Here is a 20,668-nt window from a genome sequence, read left to right on the forward strand (position 1 = left end):
TAGGTGGAGCTGATGAAATGAAATACAGATAGGTTACTCACAATACTGTAGTGAATAATGGTTATCAAGACGGATTGTGAGGGTTGGAAATGCAAAGGTAGACGTTTTGTAGCAAGGAAGGGAGTGATTATTTCTCCAGTCTAGGAGCGGAGGTCTCTGGGACCACCAACGGAGAAGAGCTGAGAGGGGGACCCTACCCAGAGAAGCAGAGATGCCTGAGATGAAGACAGAGACGATGACGTGGAGTGATGAAGCGGCTGGAGATTTTGGATCCAGAGAGGGACAGGGACTGTGGGCAGAAGACTGGGGACAGGGAGAGGGGGAAGGGTAGAGTATGAGTTTCTAGGATATACCCTTTGGTGGGAAGATGATCCATGGAGGGGATTGGAACCATGGCAATGAAATGATATACGATGGAATGAATGTAAAACTAAAGTTCTCTCATGTAAACTATCATATAATTTACAATAAAACATTAAAAAAAAATGATGTGGAAAAAAAAAAAAGGCAGCAGCTACAAAGGAAAAGGATTAGAGAGTCAGGAGAAACAAACAAGAGAGCAAGATAGAGAAAGAAAACAGCAACAATAGAACTAGCAAAGTCAGGCAAAGAGCAAAACTGATCAAAACGAGGCAAGGCATGGGAATCAGTAAAGTGAGTAGAGATGCTGAAGTGGCCACATACAGAGGTACTTTCTGTTAAAAAATGGGAGGACCTAAAACAAGTCTGCTACAGGGCTGATGGGAGAAAAAACACCAAAGCTGGGTTTCATTGGTCTTGAGACACACAAATAGAGACAGATGTCTCTATACATTTCGTTGTTGTTGTTAAGTGCTGTCACGCTGGTTCCGACTCACAGGGTTTCCAGGTTTTAAGTCTTTTTGGGAGCAGAAGGCCTCATCTTTCGCCTACGGAGCGGCTGGTGGATTTGAATTGCTGACCTTTTGTGCAGCAGTTCAGTGCTTATCCTACAGTGCCATAAGCACTGTAGGCTCTCTACACACTAGCAGTCCTCAAAGAGGAATTAGTATTCAGTGCATGTGCCACTACAAAGCTAACTGCCATGTTAAAGTACAGTAACCACAACAATCCAGGAGAAGTACTCCTCCTGCCAAGTGGTGTGCAACAGTGTATCTATAAAGTAGCACCAACTGCAACAGAGTAGCATTGGCTGCTCCTGCATATGACTTTAAAAGGGTAAGTGTAAGACAAAACTGACAGTGTTACCAATATGGCTGGGGGCTCATTAAAGACAGATGGGTAGACCCCCATTACAATCTCAGTGAAGACTTTAAAAACAAAGGAAGCAGACAATAGGGTGTACTCAACTATACCGATTATAGTGTGATCTACAAATCCCTTATATGTTACTTTACTTACAGAGTACAAACTGACCCATGAGGTAGTTAATATACATTTTTGTCCTGATTAGGTACTTCCAGAAAAGGATCATTTTACAGCAGAGGCTCATCTGGCCATATCAGAGCTATCCTATTTTGGGGGCACCTATAGATCACACCCCAGGGAAGCAAAGTTACTGTAGATAGTAACTAGAAAAATCCTCTGACCACTTTGCTGCCAACTTTTATGTGACCTCTCTAATTTCACTTTATGACCTGGATGGTAAATCAGAACAGGGTCTCTGGGGAAAAGAGATTTATTTACTGCGTAAGTTGAATAAGATACTACAGCAGACTTTTACTTTTCATTATAGCTTAAAGAAGTAATTTTTATGTTGTCAACAAAGCTATTTTTTTACAACTTTGCGGAAAAGCTAGAGAAAACGACAACTGAGTAGCATAGCAAAGCTTCAGTCCTATCTGAAGCCTCAAAAATCATTTATTCCAGAGTCATTCTTGATGTTGTTGTATGCCCTCAAAATAGTTTTTGACTCACAGCAACCCTGTATCCAGTTGCCTCCAATAAAGATCTACAACCTTGGAAATTCTAAGCAACAGTTCAACTTTGTCCTATACAGTCGCTTTGAGCCAGAAACTGACTCAGCGGCACAGGATTGGCTTTTTGGTTTTGCTGTTCATTTTGAAGCCTATAGATTCCTCCTTATTTGAAGAGCGAGTGCTACACTAGTCATTTAGAGATAAGGAAACTGAGGACTAAAGACAAGCTAAGCAATTAACCTGAGGCCACGCTGCTCCCTAAACCAACTTTAGAACTGGGCTTACCCAGAGCTCGCTCTACAAATAAGGACAGGTCTATAGGCTTTAAAGTAAACAAAACTCCAAAACAAATCCACTGCCATTGAGTCCATTTTGTACTCATAGTGACCCTCTAGGACACATCAGAACTGCTCCTTAAGGTTTCCAAGGCTATGAATTCTTATGGGAGCAGACAGGTTCAACTTTCTCCTGAGGAGTGGCTGGATTAAAACTGACAACCTCGTGGGTAGCAGCGAAAACAGTTCACTTTAAACAATGGAAATGTGAAACATACTCTTTCTTCAAGATGGAATAAACAAATTAGCTCCTTTGATCTCAACACATCATGAATGACTGCATCTCTAGTTGCATGTTCAGCTCTGGTTAATGAAATATGTTCATGTGGTTAAACACAAATGTCTTCTTGGACAATTCCATTAAGGAGGCAGAGACATCCACAGGCAAGTGAGAATTATTTCCATTCATACATATATATATATAAAACCTTGTGATATTTAAAAGACTAGGTGCTTACTACCCAGAACAGTCTTGAAGCAGTCAGACAGCCAAGGTTTCACCATATTAGCAGGCTTCCTAGGGGAGTTCTGAGTGTGGGGCCTCAGGCTGCCTAGCACAGCATTGCCCTTGTGTGATTATTTATAGTCTCAGCCTCATCAGTGGCACTCACAGTACTGACTTTGATGCCAGACTAATCAACAAACACCAGAGCCACCACACAGTAACTATAGCTGCATATTTAAAACTTGATCAGAAAGGAATCCAAAATCAAGGGATTAGACATATATTTCATCTCAGTTTGAGTTGTGGCTAAAAACCGAGAGGTTGCGGGGTGGAGGGAGACTCCAGATATCTGTATCTGGTTAACATGGGTCTCTTCCATATGAAAATAGGCTACTCAGCAGCAATAGGCTGTGGGAAAGCAGTTTTCTCTCTGCTGATAGTTTTTTAAAGTAAAAAATAAAGAGAAGCAAAAGGAAAGTAAAAGATTAGGAAAACCAACCTCCTCTATTGCTGTTTTCCATTACAGCAGTTTTATCCTGAAGTGAGGTCTTAGGAAAGCAATTCCTTTACTCTCAACAATGAAACAATTTACAGATTAGACATTCGCATGCGTTTTTATTGCTGCCTAGCTCTGGGGCAGAAAGATGTTATCTGGCTGTAGCATTAAAATGCAGGAGGTCTGCCCAAATGGAAATCTCACCATTCACAAAGTAAGACCAGAACTAAGGCACTTCTGCTTCAGTGAATTACTGCCCCTGCACGAAGAACTCCAGACAGAATACAAAACCATGAAGGAGTGGTTTACTCGCTAGAATCAAGCCTGAGAAAATGGAACATTCCAATTATGTTGCTTAAAGAAGTATTAAAATAGAGGAAATTAATTTCTAATTAAAGTCATGCAGGTTTTTTTGGGTGGGGAGGGGGACCAGAGGGAACAAGAGCTCCCTGAATAATCAGACTATTATGTGCCTAGAAATGATCTGGAAGACACTGGGTGATCTAATTCTTCAAACAGTCTGGTTAATGTCTTGACTCCTAGCATTCTGCACTATTTTCAGTTGGTCTCCAGAATTTTTTCTTTCACACCAAGACATATGCCAATATCTTGCCAATAATCATATTTGTACAATAAAACTTTTTAACAGTCAAACAGTAAGATTCAAAATTCCTATCAGGAAAATATTCTATATTAAATAGTAAGAAGGAGACCTCACTTTTCCTTCCAGAGAGCCCTGATTTCCACACTGACTCTGAATACAAGCCTACCCAGTGTCTTCACCACTGATACGCATCACTCACAAATAAAGCTGAAGATGTAATGCACAGGGCTTACTTTAACAACAGCAGCAAGTACACTTCAATCTGCAACTTTTACTCACGAGATTTCTTTCTCCCTTTCCCTTGGCCCACTAAGAACTTCACCTATTTCCCACTAACATGGTCTGAAAGAGGACACAGAATCACTATTTTTGTTTCCAAAGCACATCATCTTAGAAGTGAACAAAATGACAAAGTAAAAGATAGGCTGAGAGAAGGGAAGATACAAGAAAAAGCAGAAGTCCATTTTTCAGATAAAAATTTCTTTTCAGCTTCACTTCAACACCAAAATGAAAGCATCTGACCTCTTCAATTATCAAGCTTAATTCATGTCTAGTGGTGAAAAGGCTCAATGTGCCTTTTCAACCATTAAGTGGGGAATGCTGAGTGCAGTGTAAAAAAAAGAGGACTGCTGGCTGGCAGCATGACTGCAACTTCCTAGCTCCTTGAGAAGTGTCTTCATCCCTTGCTTCCTCTACAAAGGTATATATCAAACTGTCTTCCAGGAGGTGCCAAGTAGGCAAAGAAAAAGTATTCGCTTCAAAGCAGCTGATCCCGTCCAAGTCATTTGATGAATGGCAGGATTCTAACATAACTTGTCTCTGCACTGCAGACAAAATGTCTGCTCTCTTTGCAGAGTTGAGGGGGAAGGGAAGAGCCTTTGGTTCAGAAGGCTTTGTTGCACCTACATTTCATATTCCTGAAGAGGAGACAAGATAGAACCTGACAGTCAGCAACAAGCTGGGGAAAACCTCAATCAGCCAAGCCAAGTCTCATGAGCAGGTGACCTGCACATCACAGCATGATGGCCCAGTAACCCCATCTGTTCCAGCAGAGGAGACAGTCCTTCCATTGCAAGAATTGTAGGGAGTCAACTCTTCCAGTATAAGGGGAACCCTTCTCTGTTCTGTGTACTAAAGATGTCAAGCATTTTGATGAAAAGAAATTAGGCAGAAAATTCTATTTTCAGGACAAGACTAAGATCTAGAAAGTTCTTCCATATGCTGAGTAAAAATCTCAGTGATTTCTAGCCCAAGTTCTGCCTTTTGGAGCTACACAGAATACCTTGCATTCATAAACACCTTGTGTGAATAAAGATTACTTACCTTTAGGCGTTCAATGGCTTCTTCACCTCCAGGTGTAGACATGATCCTCTCTTGAATACTGGTTACAGATGTTAAGCCCACCTGACTACTGAGTGAGCAGGAAGATGGAGATGAAGTAAGAGACCCGATGGATGCTGTGGAAAAATTGCCAGGGCGTTGATTCTCAGAGGCTAGCAAGTACCTATGTTTATTGTTCTGAAAATCTTTCAGATCTAGGAGATAGAAATAAGGGAAGGCAGAAAAAGAGGGAAAGGTGCAGAGGAAGAAAAAAAGACAGGAAAGAACACCAGTGTAAGAAAGAACAGCATTTAAGCGCCAAGACAAAGACATGTTGTAATACAAAGACAAGGTGTAATTGTTCAAGATGGCAGTTCTAAAACATGTCTCTCTTTAATACTGGTATTCTAGAGGTTGAGAACCACTTTGAATTTAGAACCTAAAGAACTTCCAGTAGGGGGTTAACATGGTATTGGATGGGTGTAGCTGGAGCCTCCTAGGATACTGTTAGGCACTCTTTCTTCTACTGCCCCAAGTCTAGGAATCTTCAGATTTACGCTAGTCTTAAATTCTAATAGATTGTAATAGTAAGCGAAAAAAGAGGGTCATTTAAAAAGAAAAAAATTAATAACAATCTCTATTGGCCAAGCCCACCAGTGTTTTACGGTATTCAACAAAACTTTTTATGAAAATACTACAGCCAAAATGAAATTCTGAGCACTTAGTACAGTGTCCTTTGTATAGCAATATTTCGAAATGCCAAAAAAGAACGTTTTACACATCCTTTACTAAAAACAGAGAGGTATTTGTAGAAATGACAAACTTTTGTGCTAACCTCAGGGCCAATTAATTACTTCAACAGGGAAGAAAAATAAGCAAATTAATACATTTTGCTGTAGCTTACATTCATCTAACAGGCAAAATTTATGGTTGATAATTTGTTCATTAAGTAAGACCTAAACAGTATGACCAAGAGTCATAAATAAGTCCGACTCTCTATAGAGCACAAGTTTTAATGACATACTTGCATACAAAACTCTAATACCATGTAAATTTTGCTTTTAAATTTAGTTTTGGTGAAAGAACCACAAACAAACAAATCTCATTAACTTGCTGCTTCAGTGATTATCCTTTGCAAATGGACACGTAAGGAAAACCATATGTATTAGTTCATTACTATTTTAAAATTGGCTACTTTTTAAATTTGAGGAAAATCTACATTACTTAAAATTCATATCAATACTAAGTGTTGCTTAAAGGATATAAGATGAGCCAATATAAATGCAGGCAATAAAATATTACTAGTCCTTTCTCAGTCTACTCATCTGTGCTATTTAATCAGTCAGTTCCTGAAGCCCCTTAAAACCAGTGGTTGCTTCAAGACAGTTTGAAAACCACCATCAGCAAATATTGAACACAAGAAACAAGCAAATAGGCATGGTTTAAAAGGGTATAGGGGTCTGGAGAAAAAAAAAAAAAAAAAGCCACCAAGTGATGGCAGCAGGGTAGGAAAGAATAGGATAGATGGCACTTAGAAGGTCCGATGGACACATACATGCAAGCCCTAAAGAGAATTATCGTAGTAGATCAACAAGGATATTCAGAACTAGTTAGGGCTGCTTTCCTGCAGGGATACAGAATGAAACCTTAATCATGCATGCTTGTTTGAGAAATGTCACAGCTGCTCAGAAAAGTTAGGCAACAAGCTGGCAGCAGCAACACCTTGAGCACAAAAGCAAAAGTAAGATGGCGTTGTTTCCACATCAGTATTGTTCAGCTACGGAAATCTCAGACAGAGCTGTTCCAGTCCAAGGCCACTTCTGTACTAGCAGATGACACTGCCATCAAGGCTTAGTTAGCCTCATTACAGTATCCGGGTCTATATTTGGCTTCAATTATTTCCTCATTATATGCCCTACTGTAAAAATAAACAAAAATCTTAAAAATTCACACACACACAAATCAAGGTGCTTCATTGCTTCCAAAACAATTATTGTTTTTTAAGTGGACTCGAGTCAGTTCCGACTCATAGGGTTTCTAAGGAGCAGCTGGGGGCACTGAACTGCTGACTTTGTGGTTTGCAGTCCAGTGCTGATCCATTTCAAAGGGTAAGAAATTATTTTCTCACTAATTTAATGATATAGGTGAAAAGAGTATTACTGTATGATCCTTTACAAAATTTACTAAATTTCAATCACACATACAGATACCTAACTTAAAAAAAATACACTGTTGTGAAGTGCTGTTGAGTTGGTTCTGACCCACAGCAAACCTGTTTAGGGTTTCTAAAGAGCGACTGGTGACCTTGAACCGCCTACCCTGCGGTTCAAGCCGACACTGCAATCCAGCACATTAGCCCACTACACTACACTAGGACTCAAATATATATATATATGAATTGTAATTTATTAAAAGGAAAAAATATGTTTATTTAACCATTAAGTAAGCTGGGCCCATGATATGGAAGAATCCAATTTAGCGTAAGCTGAGGTAGGTGCTAGTCCAACATGGTCAGACAGAGTTACTTTCATCATGGGTAGTTTGGCAGATTTTAAGTTATTGTTTTTAATTATATACACCCATCAAGACTAACTGAAAATAATTTTTCTATTAAATAATCAGTTCCTAAAGGGATAAACTCAAGAGGTTAAGGAAGCATTAGTGTAGTAAAGGATCTGAGTTAAACTCCCTAGCCCAATCAATAGAAACTGTGGAATCTTAGGTGATCTAAAACATCCCAGATTACCTTGTCTTCATTGGTAAAATGGAATAACTAAAATTTTAAATGTCACTGGAAGGATTAAATGAGATGATATATATTTACGGTGCCTAGAATGTTGGTAAATGCTCACTACATGTTAGCTTCTATCATCACTATGATCACTGCCATCTTCATTATCTATGATTTTGGAGTTAGCTTAATCACATGGGAGGAATACTGGAGCGTAGAAAAAGCAAAAAATTCTTAATTTCAAGCCACAGACCAAAACTCAGCAAAGATTGCATAGCTAATTGGAGAAGGGTGAAAATAGGATCATTTCTGATCTACAGTATGCTCCGTCTGGGATTTCCCTGTTAGGATTGCTGGCATGCAAAGCTTGTTTTAAGGTTGACCCAGCAGAGGCAGTTAGCAAGTCAGAGTACTGGAGATAACCGATACAGGAAATACACACATTTGCCTCCACTTCCAGAGTAATCATCGATCAATGGATCAACTGAAGGTAAGCAGGAGGGAAAATACAAGAAGGGTCAAAGTTCAGGTTCAGCAGTGACATAGATAGGGTATAGAACAGTATTTGGCATTTGGAAAGATGAAAAAATTGACATTTAGAATATATTATCATTTTCACAAATTATATTTGCATAAACTAAGGAACTAATCAGGAAGAACAACTAAATTAGAAGAGATCTTAAAAATGCTAGGAGTAGTTCCAAGAATATAATCTTAATTTTACACTAAAAACTATTCTTTATTAAATAAACCAATAATCCACCATATTCAATTATATCTGAACAAGCTATTTCAGCCATTTAAGAGAACTTTTGATTAGATATTAGGTAGGCAGAACAGAGGTTAAAAAGTGCATTTTAAGACAATGTTGTTAAAACAATATTCTCTGGTAACTCTAATTTCTAAACTTGATAGAAATTGGATTCTTTTCCCTTCCTATGCTTATAGAAAAGGGACCATTCAGTCATTTTGTAGGAGGTAGGGTATTCAAAGGTGAATTTAATTTAATGGGCTTCAAAAGTTTGTGGGAAAATTCCACTATCTTTCAATTCTAGTTTTCCATGAACACAAGCTTTCTTATAATATTGTTATTATACTAATTAATCTAAAGAAATCCATGATACAAAGCCAAAGATTTCAAATGATATTTTTATTTTTTGATTTTCTATTCCAAACAAATAGCACTGGTGAACTAAAACAGAATTCTAATAAAACTCCAAATACTGATATATTCATGTTTTAAAAACTCATTTCTTGAGTACGATGAGATTATGAGCTAATTTTCACTAGGCTTTTTACAAAGAAAGGAAATCTTTCACTACCTTCTAGCTTCAGCACTTCCTTAAATTTCTTAAGTTTCTTTTAAACGTAAGAACCCAGAAGAGGACAGGATTAAACTTCTTGTTGATACTTACTATCAATAATATCTCCCAGTCCCTGAGCACGAAGAAGGTCCTTCAGTCTTGTCACCTCCTCCTTTAATTCACGAACCAGTTTGGCATTGGGATCCTCATTGATAACAGCATTGCATTTTATTTGTTTTGCACGATCAGCATATCTAGATCCAAGAGGAAATTTCATTTTTGCCTTTCCTCAGATGCTTTATTCCTCATTAAGTAACATACCATTACTTCTAAATCAAGCATTCTATGTTTTATGTACCATGATAACAATATATATTTGTATAAAGCTGTAAAGTATCTTATAAAGGATGACGGAAAGGCTCTGATGAATTTAAGTTAATTGCCCAAGGTCATTCAAACCCACTGTACCAAAAATGACTTTAATGGGAAAAGGGTAGAAAGTTCCAGACTTATATAATGGAAACCATTCATTTATAAAAGTATTTTACTATTGAACATTCTTGTCAGTGATTTTTCTTTCAATGTTACAAAAGTTCATTATATTACTTTTTACTGAGCATTTCTATAATGACAAACTCACTAAGAAGGGGACACGTTTTATAGAAATGACTTTGGTGGTAGTGGTGGTAGTATGCTGTGGAGTCGATTCTGACTCATAGTGACTCTGTACAGGGTTTCCAAGGCTGTAAATCTTTATAGGAGCAGAAAGTCTCATCTTTCTCCTGTGGAATGGCTGTTAGTTTCGAACTGCTGACCTTGAGGTTAGCAGCCTGACTCGTAACCACTATGCTACCAGAACTCCTTGAAAATGACTAAGAAACTTTATTATCTAAAAGTTACTAAAAGATCTTACTTGAGCAATTCTAACATATTTTCTATAAAAAACAACCCCCAACTTTCTGCTTTTCCCAATGAAACCAAAGATCATAAACAAATTTCATATTTATAATAAGAATCCATTTTTTTTCTCCAAGTTTTCCCTCTTATAAGAGGAATTAATTCTTTAAATGCAGGGCTAACAAAATAATGGCATTATGATTTATTTAACTAGATCAACTGTAGTACCTCAGAGTGCTCAAAGTTTCATCGTAGTTGATATCTGCTGGGCTCAGAGCAGCTACCATCGCAGTCCGAGAATTGCCACCTGGAAACATGAAAAAACAATGATCTCAAATCACTCATTTTAGAAACTAGTATCTTATTCAATGTGTCAAGTTTGATAGCACAATCAGACCTAAGACTGAATCAACAAATTTCTTGAATGTCCTCCTGCCACATACTTTCTACTTAAATTTTGGTGTCTAAATCTACTATGTTCCATTCTTCTCCTCCCACTCTCCTCTTGAAATACACATCAATCAAGATTTTAGCCCCACTACTCCACCAAAACTTCTCTTAGGAAGTTACTGCTGGTGTTGATACGTCTTATAGTCAATTCTCAGTCTCTTCCTTCAGCAAGCAAGGATTAGACTGGTAATTATTTGACACAACTGAGCACTACTTCCCATCCTTCTTGAGAAGGAGAAAAAGGAACAGTAAATGAAGGGCAGTGACCTGAAGGTCCAAAAACATCTGTGGTAAGGAGTAAAGGCTAATAGTGTCTGATTATGTGCACCTCCAAGGAATGTGGGAGTTTCCAAAAGAGAAAGGAGCAGGTTTGGGGAAGCAGGAAGGAAATCAGCCCACAGGTCATGTGCTGAAGTATAGAAGATAGGGAAGAAAACCCTGATTTAAAGGTGAACGAGTCCAACAAACTTAAATCAAGAATGAAAATGAAAGAAGGCAAGAAACACTCACATTACTAACATAAAAATCTAAAAATTAGACTTTTCCAAATAAGACATACAAAACAATCACAAAAGATCATTGGTAACAGCTTTAAAAAGGTAACTACAAAGTGAGTTTTTACATATGGTTAGAAAAACTTTCATACCTAAATTCTCCCGAAGGAGCCAAGTAAGTACAGAGTCCCTGTATGGAATAAAATCTGTTTTCTTCTTCTTTTTACTCTGTGAAAGAGGAATAAATTAACTTAGAGTTGATAGAGGGAAATTTTCACATGAAAGGAAAACAAGTCTAAAATTCCCAATCATATAAAATTGCAGTAAGTAAACCCTGTCAATGATCAATTTAACATTCAGTTTCAGATCTTCACAATACCCAAAGCTCATGAAATCAAGTATTATTTTAACACCTCATTTTGAAAAAACCTTGTAACATATACACTAGTTGAGAAAGTAGTATAATGAGTTATATACACTCATCTGTAACTTCGCCGATTATTAATAGACAGTCATCTTTAAATTATCCTCTAAACACTTTTCTACACTTTATTTTCCACTAAACATTTTGAAATAAACTGCAAATATCATGTCCCGTTACTCCTACTAAAGTTTTCAGTAAATAAGGCTACATTCTCATAGCCAAATTGTTGTTGTTGTTATGTGCCGTGGAGTCAGTTCCGACTCATAGCGACCCTGTACAGTGTTTCTGAGGCTGTAAATCTTCATGGGAGCAGAAAGCCTCATCTTTCTCCCACAGAACAGCTGGTAGTTTGAACTGCTGACCCTGAGGTTAGCAGCCTGATTAGTAACTACATGATCTAATTCAGGAAATGTACAATATCATTCTGTTCTTATATTGTCTTTTATAGCTGCTAGTGTTTTAAATATTGAAAGTGCCATGGGCTGCCAAAGAACCAATAGATCCATTTTGGAAGAAGTGCAGCCAGAGTGCTCCTTAGAGGCCAAGATGGCCAAACTTCATCTTTCATACTTTGGACATATTGTCAGGAGGGACCAGTCACTGGAGAAGGGTATCATGTTTGGTAAGGTGGAGGGTCAGAGAAAAAGAGGAAGACCCCCAACGAGATGGATTGGCTAAGTGGCAGCATCGATGGACTCAAGTGTGGCAACAGTAGTGAGGTTGGCCCAGGATGGGGAAGTGTTTCATTCTGCTGTGCATAAGGTCGTTATGGGTCAGTACCGACTTGATGGCACCTAACAACAACAACGTGTTTTAAAGCAAATCTAACATTTCACCTATTAATACATACTTTTCCAATAGAAGATGACTTTTGTTTTAAAACATTACCTTTAATTCCATTTTTTCAGTGAACTTTTTGAAGTTCCCTTATATGATTAACAAAAATTCCTTAATATCATCTAATACCTGGTCCTTCAAGCAATACTTTTAATTCTTTCAGAGGATGAATAGCCTATGCATTCCACATCAGATATGTAAGGAAAGGTCCATTAATAAACTTACTTAGCCAAACCTCCAAATCACTTAATGGGTTGTTATCTAGTAACAACTGTTCAGTAATGCACTTGGTTTCCATAAAAATCAATTATGCCCAAAACAAATACAAACATTGGAACTAGTGCCAAAAGTGAAACGTCTAAGAGTGCTATGATTTACAAATCCGAAGATGAGTAAAGATTGCAAGATGAAGCTTCTGTATACTTCAAGGGTCTACATAAGGGCTTCAAAAAGCTCATGAAAAATAGAATGAAAAGATAATAGAATTCTCCTGTGAACTTTCTGAAGCCCCCTCCTATTTGTATTGCTTTCCCCACAAGCTTCTCATTATCAAAGAACTGTGAAAAAAGCACCAATGCAAAGTCAGTGCTGAAATCAATAAAATAGTATGCTCTACAGGTAATAATGTAAATGCTTTGCAGATGCTAGCTACTAAAAAATCTACTGTATTATGATGCTGTGTTGTTGTTGTTGTTGTTAAGTGCCCTTGAGTCAGTTCTGACTCATAGCGCCCCTTCATAGGGTTTCCAAGGAGCAGCTAGTGAGCTTGAACTGCTGCTCTTGCAGTTCAACCTGACCTTACAATCCAGCGCATTAACTCAACCACTAAGTTGAAAAAAGCCACTGCCATCAAGTTGCAACTCTACACAGGGTTTCTGAGACTCTAAATCTTTGTAGGAGCAGACAGCCTCATATTTTTTTCCAAAGTTGGAAAAGGACAGTGATAATGGATACACCACATGAAGAATGTAATCAGAGTTACTGGCTCTGTAAATGTAGACATTGTTGTTCATGGAAAATTGAAATAAAAAAATGGAGTATTTCCATAAGTGTTTTGTAGCCCCCTTATACTGATAACTCTTTTGGTACATATATTTTCACAACAATGAGAAAAAAAGTAAAAGATATCACACTAAGGGAAAGCCAGGACTCACTGACTGATAAACATCATCTTAGCACTCAACCGTTTTACAATACATTCCTGGTAAAATCTAAGGTTAAAATAAAGATGATCTATTTTTTGGATAAATACAGGTATTTCAAGCAAGAGTGGTAGTGGTTAATCTCTGTTTTACTGAGGAAGAGATAAAGTAGAGAAGAGACATTTTAGTTCCATCTTTCATAAAAAATATTCCCTCAACTAACGTAAGTACTTGTTGTTGTTAAGTGCTACTGAGTCAGTTCCAACTCACAGTGACCCTGTATAGGGATTCCAAGGAGCGGATGGTAGGTTTGAACCACTGACCTTACAGCTCAAACTGATCTTGCAGTCCAGTGCATTATCCTGCAGCACCATACCAGGACTCCACGCATATGTACTACCAAATACAAAGTAATTTCCAATAGTGGGCTCTGTTTTAAAACTGCACAGACCACTCGAGAAAATTAAGTCTTTCAGTCATTCACATCTTAGCGGGTGGGTCTAACATTTATTTATTCTACTATAAAATCCTTGAGGACTGGGACCTTAGTTCGCCCTCTGTTAGTACTGTTAGGACTCTTGGTGTGGTGCTGTGGGTTAATGCACTGGACCTGCAAGGCTATAAAATATTTTAATACAAATACAGTCTATATTCCTAATTTTACTCATGTTATTCAGAACAACTATTAAGTACTCTTAATATTAGTTGTATAAATAATATCAATAAACTTTAAAATATGTGTATAGAAAAATATATGGAAGAAAACTCTCCCACAGTATTTGGGTAAAAAGGGATGCAGTAAGAATTTTAACTTCACCTACAAGCTAAAACAACAACTAGTAACAATTTCAAGAAGCCAGCCATGTGCTGAAATGATACTACTAAACAATTTCTTTTACTGCAATTTGAATACTTTATGGGGAACTTCAAGATCTATATCTCCTAGATCAGTAGGGAAAATCATAACACAATGTGAAAATTCCTCCAATTTCCCTCTTATTCCTTTACTCTGAATTCCTTCTTGAAAGCCCATCATGTTCCCTAAATTAACTTTAGAGTGAAATTTCATGATTTCTGGCCACCCTTCAATAGTCATTTGAAATGCCAGATTCAGAAAAACAAAAAAACAAGGGTTTTTAAAGTTTCCATTCCTATTCTTGTCTCCATACATCCTGCTCAGGATTTAAATCCATAACAGTTGATTCTACAGCTAGTTCATTTCTACCAACCCCCACCATACCTTACTGGTGCAGTTATCCTACAGATGAAAGCATTTAAAGGAGAGAACAAAAACACAGGATAAGCTTCCAACCAGAAAATAATTATTTTGTTTATATTTAAGTCATCATTGAATATGATTTCTGAGAGATAAGCAAGAAGGCATTTCATTCTTTTTAGGAACTAAATGAGGAATTATACTAAATCAGAGCACACAATGACTAATACTTCCTCAGTTTTTAACCTAAAAATAAAACTTTATACAAAAATTGTTTCAGCTTTACTGTTCCACTCTTAAGGAATAGAAGGAAAGAAAGATTATTTTAAAAAATTATTGCTATATTTTTGGACCCCTAACAAACAACGTTCACCAAAATCAAATTGCTCAAACCACTCCATAGGGATTGCATACTACTTAGAAAAGATGATTATCAGAAAAGAATATACAGTGATTGTTGTTATCGTTAATAGTCTTGAAACGACTCATGCCAACTCCATGTGTGCGGAGGAGAACTGCTCCATAGGGTTTTCAAGGCTGTGACCTTTTAGAAGCAGATCCCCCAGGCCTGTCTTCTGAGGTGCAACTGGATTAAGTAAATCTGAATCACTAAACTTTCAGCTAGTAGCCAAATGTATAATTGCTTATGCCAACTAAAGATGCTTATACAATGAATACATGTGGTTTTTGTGAGAGATAGAAACAAAGTTTCAAACAAGTCAAACCTTACACTTGTACTCTCTCTCCTTTTCAGATCTATATTGTTGTCAATGTTGGTAAGTGCCTGAGAGTTGGGTCCGATTCATTGTGACCCTGTATAGGGTTTTCAAGGAGTGGCTGGTGAGCTTGAGCCATCAACCTTGTGGTTCAAATAGACCTTGTGGTTCAAACCGACCTTACGGTCCAATGCTTTATCCCATAGAACCACACCAGAACTCCTTTCAGATCTATATTTTCTTTCATTCTCTTTAACCTGTTTTCCTTTTGGTACAAAGTCCAAGTGTGTTATGTCTCACATCTTATCTGAGAAGTTCTAGAAGGAGACAGGCATACCTCATTTGGTTCCATCTCACTTCACTGAACTTCACAGACACTGCAATATGTGTGTGTGCATGTGTTTTAAACCAAATGTAGGTTTGGGTAATTCTGTTTCTAACAAGTCTATTGGCTCCATTTTTTCAACAGCCTGTGCTCATCAACTTCATGTCTCTATGTCATATTCTGGTAATTCTCACATTATGTCAAACCTTTTCCTGAATGCTATACACACTTAATAAACTACAGTATAGTGAAAACATAACTCTTACATTCACATGAAAACCAAAAAATTCATGTGACTTGTGTTATTGTAATATTTGCTTTATTACAGTGGTCTGCTACTGAACCCAAAATATTGCCAAGGTCTACCTATACATAAAAGGGCTGAAAAAGGACAGCCTTCACAAATAATCCTAAAATACCATCAAGTACATTTGCTGAACAGATACAAATTATCCTACAAAGTACTATATAACTTACCACCTCTGCCAAGGCTGAAATGACTTTGCCCAAAGTTGTAAGAGACTTATTAATATTTGCTCCTTCCTAAAAATAAAAACCAAGCATGAAAGCATTATGAAGAATTTCTACTATTGCTACATGATAAATAATCTATAAAATACAATTAGCTACATTATTATTTTTTAATTATGATCACTAGTTCCTAAAAAAACCTCATCTTTCCTCTGCTCTCAATGACATGTCAGGGCCAACGGCCTAACTCAAAGTCCTAAAGTATCTTCAAGATGTCCGTGCTCCAAAAACTTACAGATGTAACCTTATCTTACAGCTCAGACTCACACAGTTTCTGCTCTTCTTAAGTAGTATCTCTAGAAAAGTCCATGCTTGTCTTCACATTTGAATTGTTTGTATCTTGCTTCCAGTACTGTCTCTACCTTTTACCTAGTCAAAATCTGCCTCTTCTTCAAAATTCAATTCTCACCTTGTCCATGAAGTTCTCCCTAACTATTCGGATACATAACTTATTCTTTCACTAAAGTTATAGCTCATAAAATCAGCAACATTTTTTCCATAAAGTACCAGATAGTAAATATTTGGGGGTTTGCAAGTCATATTGTCTTCTTTGCAACTACTAGACTTTGTCACTGTAGCACAAAAGCAGCCATAAACAACTAATGGGTGTAGCTATGTCTCAAGAACATTTTATTTATAAAAATAGACAGTGGGCCAAATTTGGCCCACAGGTTATAGTTTGCTGACTTATGTTACATAACATTTACTGACTAAAATCATTTATTTGGTAAAATTAATACCTTCAATCGAGTTCCTTTGGCACCAGTTGAATCAGCCCGTTCACTTCCTGCTAGATCCACCAAGCTGATTTTACTGACCTGATAAAGAACAGTAACATTGGGACAATTAAAAATTAAGCAAAGAAGTATAAAACATTTAAAGGCAGGGAATTACAAGATCAAGGATACTGAGAGGACTAAAAAAGTTAAATCACGTAAATATGGCTTAAGAAGACAAAGACAAGATAGGCTGTAGAGAGTTTAAAGAGTATTCCATATAGTACGTAACAATATCTTGGCTCAGAAGAAATAATTTCATGACAAATACGGTGCACTTTATTATAGCACATTATGTTGTTGCAGTATGCTGCTGAGTCCTTTTTGTATCCATACAGCCACCCCATGTGACAGAAGAGAACTGCCCAATAGGTTTTTTGGGCTGTAATCTTTATGGAAGTAGATCCCCATGTCTTTCTCCTGTGGAGTCTCTGGGTAGGTTCAAACTGCCAATCTTACTATTAGCAGGTAAGTGCTTAATCATTTGTGCCAACAGGACTCTTCCAGAATGTTCTAAAAGTACACAAAACTCATAAATTCATTAAATAACAGATCATCAAGGAAACCAAGGCTATGGGATTAACGTTTAATTTCTCAGGTTTGACATTATCAGTGATGAACAAAACTGCTTTCACGTAGAATGTTACCTGTTGGCATTCACACAAAGAAAGCTGACTAGTAAAACAACATGAGTGCTGTAACCTCTGGCTAAGAAGCACCAAGTTAGCAGATAACCTAATGAGAAGTACTTCTACCCCAATTTTAACAACTGTGTTTTTTTCAGAGCCGTTTTAGGTTTACAGAAAAATTGTGTAGTTCTCATATGTGCTCTTCCTACTACACAATATTTCTGCTAAGATGTACATCTTAGATATTCCTGTAGGATATCTGTTATGATTGATGAACCAATACTCATAGCCATCGACTTGATTCTAGATTCATAGGGACCCCATGAGAGAGTAGAACTGTTTCATAGGGTTTCTCCAAGGCTGTAATCTCTTTATGGAAGCAAACTGCCATATCTTTCTCCTGGGAGCAGCTATCCATTAGCAATCAAGCACTTAACCACACTGTGTTATCCTCTATAAACCTCCCACTGCTCCCAAACATACCTAACAACAAAATCAACTCACTGCCAGCTAGCTAATTCAGACTCATAGAAACTCTACAAGACAGAGTAGAAATGACCCATATAGTTTCCAAGGCTATATTCTTTACAGAAGAGGACTGCCACATCTTTCTGTTGCCGAATGACTGGTGGGTTCAAACTAAACACTAAACCATTGTTCCATCAAAGCTCCTGATAAACCAATATTGATGCATTATTATTATTAACTAAACCCCATAGTTTACATATGTGTCCACTCTATGTGGCACAGTCCTACACGTTTTGACAAATGTTTGTCATGTATCCTCTCACTGCCCTCAAAATGGCTGATGCTCCATGTATTCATCCCTCCTCCTGAGTCCCCGTTAACTGCCGTTCGTTTTACTGTCTTTATAGTTTTGTCTTGTCCAGAATGTCATGTAACTGGAATCATCTGGTATGTAGCTTTTTTAGACTATCTCTTTTCACTTAGCAATATGCACTTATAAGGTTCTTTCAGTCTTTCTGTGGTGTGATAGCTCCTTTCTTTTTCTTGCTGAATAATACTCCATTGCATGGATACATGTTTATCCACTCATGCATTGTAGGATTATCTTGGTTACTTCCTAGCTTGGTGATTATAAATAAAGCTGCTCTAAACAATCATATGTAAGTATGTGAACATAATTGGCTAAGAGTACCTGAGAGCATTTGTTTCAGGAAAGTTTATCCAGCCTCCAAGGCTCAAGAAAGTCTAGCGCCTATGATAATTTGAAATTCTCTTCTAGAAACACAAATGCTGGGTTATATGGTAAGACTATATTTATGTTTATAAGAAACTGTGAGACTGCCTTTCAAAGTGACTATTCCATTTTGCATTCCCACCAACAATGAACAAGACCTCATGTTGCACTATAGAGCAAGAAATGTATATATTTCTCATTTTTGCAATTTTCTTTAAATATTATTTCTTTTGCTTCTATTGGAGAATGTGCACAGCAAAGCACACACCAATTCAACAGTTTCTACATGTACAATTCAGGAACAATGATTACAGTCTTTAAATTGTGCAATGATTCTCCAACTCTTTTTCTGAGTTGCTCCTCCCTCAGTAACATGAACTCAAAGTCCACTAAAGTTTCCATCTCATCCTTTGAGTTTGCTGGTGTCAATTCCATTGCTTATATTGTTGTTGTTAAGTGCTGTCAAGTTGGTTCCGATCCATAGCGACCATGTATAGGGTTTCTGAGGAGCAGCTGTGAGCTTGAACCACCAACCTTGCAGTTCAAACGGCTTTTGCAGTCTGGCACATTAACCCATAGCGCCACACCAGGACTCCTATGGGTAATTCTTAAAAGAGCACAATGCTCACTGAGGACTCTAGACTCATAGAAGGAGAGGGACTGAGTGCTGGCGGCTAGGAGGCAGGTTTGCAGAATGTGTTCTTTGGTTGTTTAAATTATTACATATTCCTGAGTGTTTGTGTGTACATCTCTCCCCTTCTTCCCACCCCACCCCCCAAAAAAAAAGACACAGAGGGAATGGAAGCAAATACTACTGAATGAGGATGCATGGAGGAGATTGCAATGAAATGATGGTGTAAAGCCGATGTTCTTCCATGTAAACTAACATTCAGTTCACAAAAAACAAAACAAAAAAAAAAACAGTACAATGCTCAAGGCAGTCCTTTTTAACTAGCCAAGCTAAATTACTCGGTCTTAAGAAGACCCCAGGAGATATTTTTGATAAAGTTTAAAAATTACCTCAGAGCATTTGTTTCAGGAGGGTTCATCCACCCTCCAATACTCTAGAAAGTCTAGAGTCCATGATAATTTTTTTTAAATGTTTTATTCTGAATTATGTGATAGTTTACATGGAAGAACATTAGTTTTACATTCATCCTATTGTATATCGTTTCATTGCCATGGTTACAATCCCCTTCATGCATCACCAACCAACCAGAGGCTATACCCTACAAGCCTGCCCTCCGGTCATCAGCACACAGCCCCTCTCCCTCTCTGGGTCTAAAGTCCCCAGCCACTCCCATCTCTCCACGTCATCATCTCTGCCTCCAAATCTGGCATCACTGCTTCTTTGGGTAAGGTCCTGCTCTCCACTCTTCTCCTTTGATGGTCCCAGGGACCTCCGCTCCTAGATTGAAAAGTTAATCACTCCCCTCCTTTTGCTACAAACCATCTACCTTTACATTTGCAACCCTCACAAGCAGTCCTGATAACGATTATTCACTATTGTATCACAAGAGACCTATCCGCATTTCCCAGGCCCGCCAAGACAGATTGGATACCACTCAATGGAGATTTGACCTTTCTCCACGCCCTCTGGATCTAGGTTCCCTCTTGAACGCTTGTAAGCCAGTCACTTCTTGCCTTTGGTGCACCCCCATTTTGGGTAGCCAATATCCAAGTTGCCCATCCCTGTCTACTCTGTGTATGGAGGCGGTGGGAATGATCCTTGCTGTAAAGATTTGTTCCTTCTTTTGAGCTACTGCATCCATAGGTGTAGGTCAAGTTCATCAAACTGTATCAGATTACTCTTTTTTTCCTCTTCTTTCTTCTTCTAGTTGAGCTCTGATCATCCAGTCATTGAAGCCAGGTCAAGTGGGTATTATCTGCATGTATG

General features: G+C 37.8%; 1 protein-coding gene across 2 annotated transcripts in view; it reads right to left on the reverse strand.

Moving 5' to 3' along the window:
- The window catches only part of KIF1B (kinesin family member 1B), a 196,135-nt gene that overhangs the window by 98,069 nt on the left and 77,398 nt on the right, over window positions 1-20,668 (reverse strand). For both annotated transcript variants that reach the window (XM_006866398.1, XM_006866399.1), the window contains 6 exons: window positions 16,906-16,983; window positions 16,112-16,177; window positions 11,127-11,202; window positions 10,259-10,337; window positions 9,245-9,387; window positions 5,102-5,235 (listed from right to left, as the gene is read on the reverse strand). In XM_006866398.1, the coding sequence (XP_006866460.1) occupies window positions 5,102-5,235; window positions 9,245-9,387; window positions 10,259-10,337; window positions 11,127-11,202; window positions 16,112-16,177; window positions 16,906-16,983 (576 nt within the window). The remainder of the gene's footprint in view (window positions 1-5,101; window positions 5,236-9,244; window positions 9,388-10,258; window positions 10,338-11,126; window positions 11,203-16,111; window positions 16,178-16,905; window positions 16,984-20,668) is intronic.

This window comes from Chrysochloris asiatica, unplaced genomic scaffold (assembly GCF_000296735.1).
Source record: "Chrysochloris asiatica unplaced genomic scaffold, ChrAsi1.0 scaffold00090, whole genome shotgun sequence".
Lineage (NCBI taxonomy): Eukaryota > Metazoa > Chordata > Mammalia > Afrosoricida > Chrysochloridae > Chrysochloris > Chrysochloris asiatica.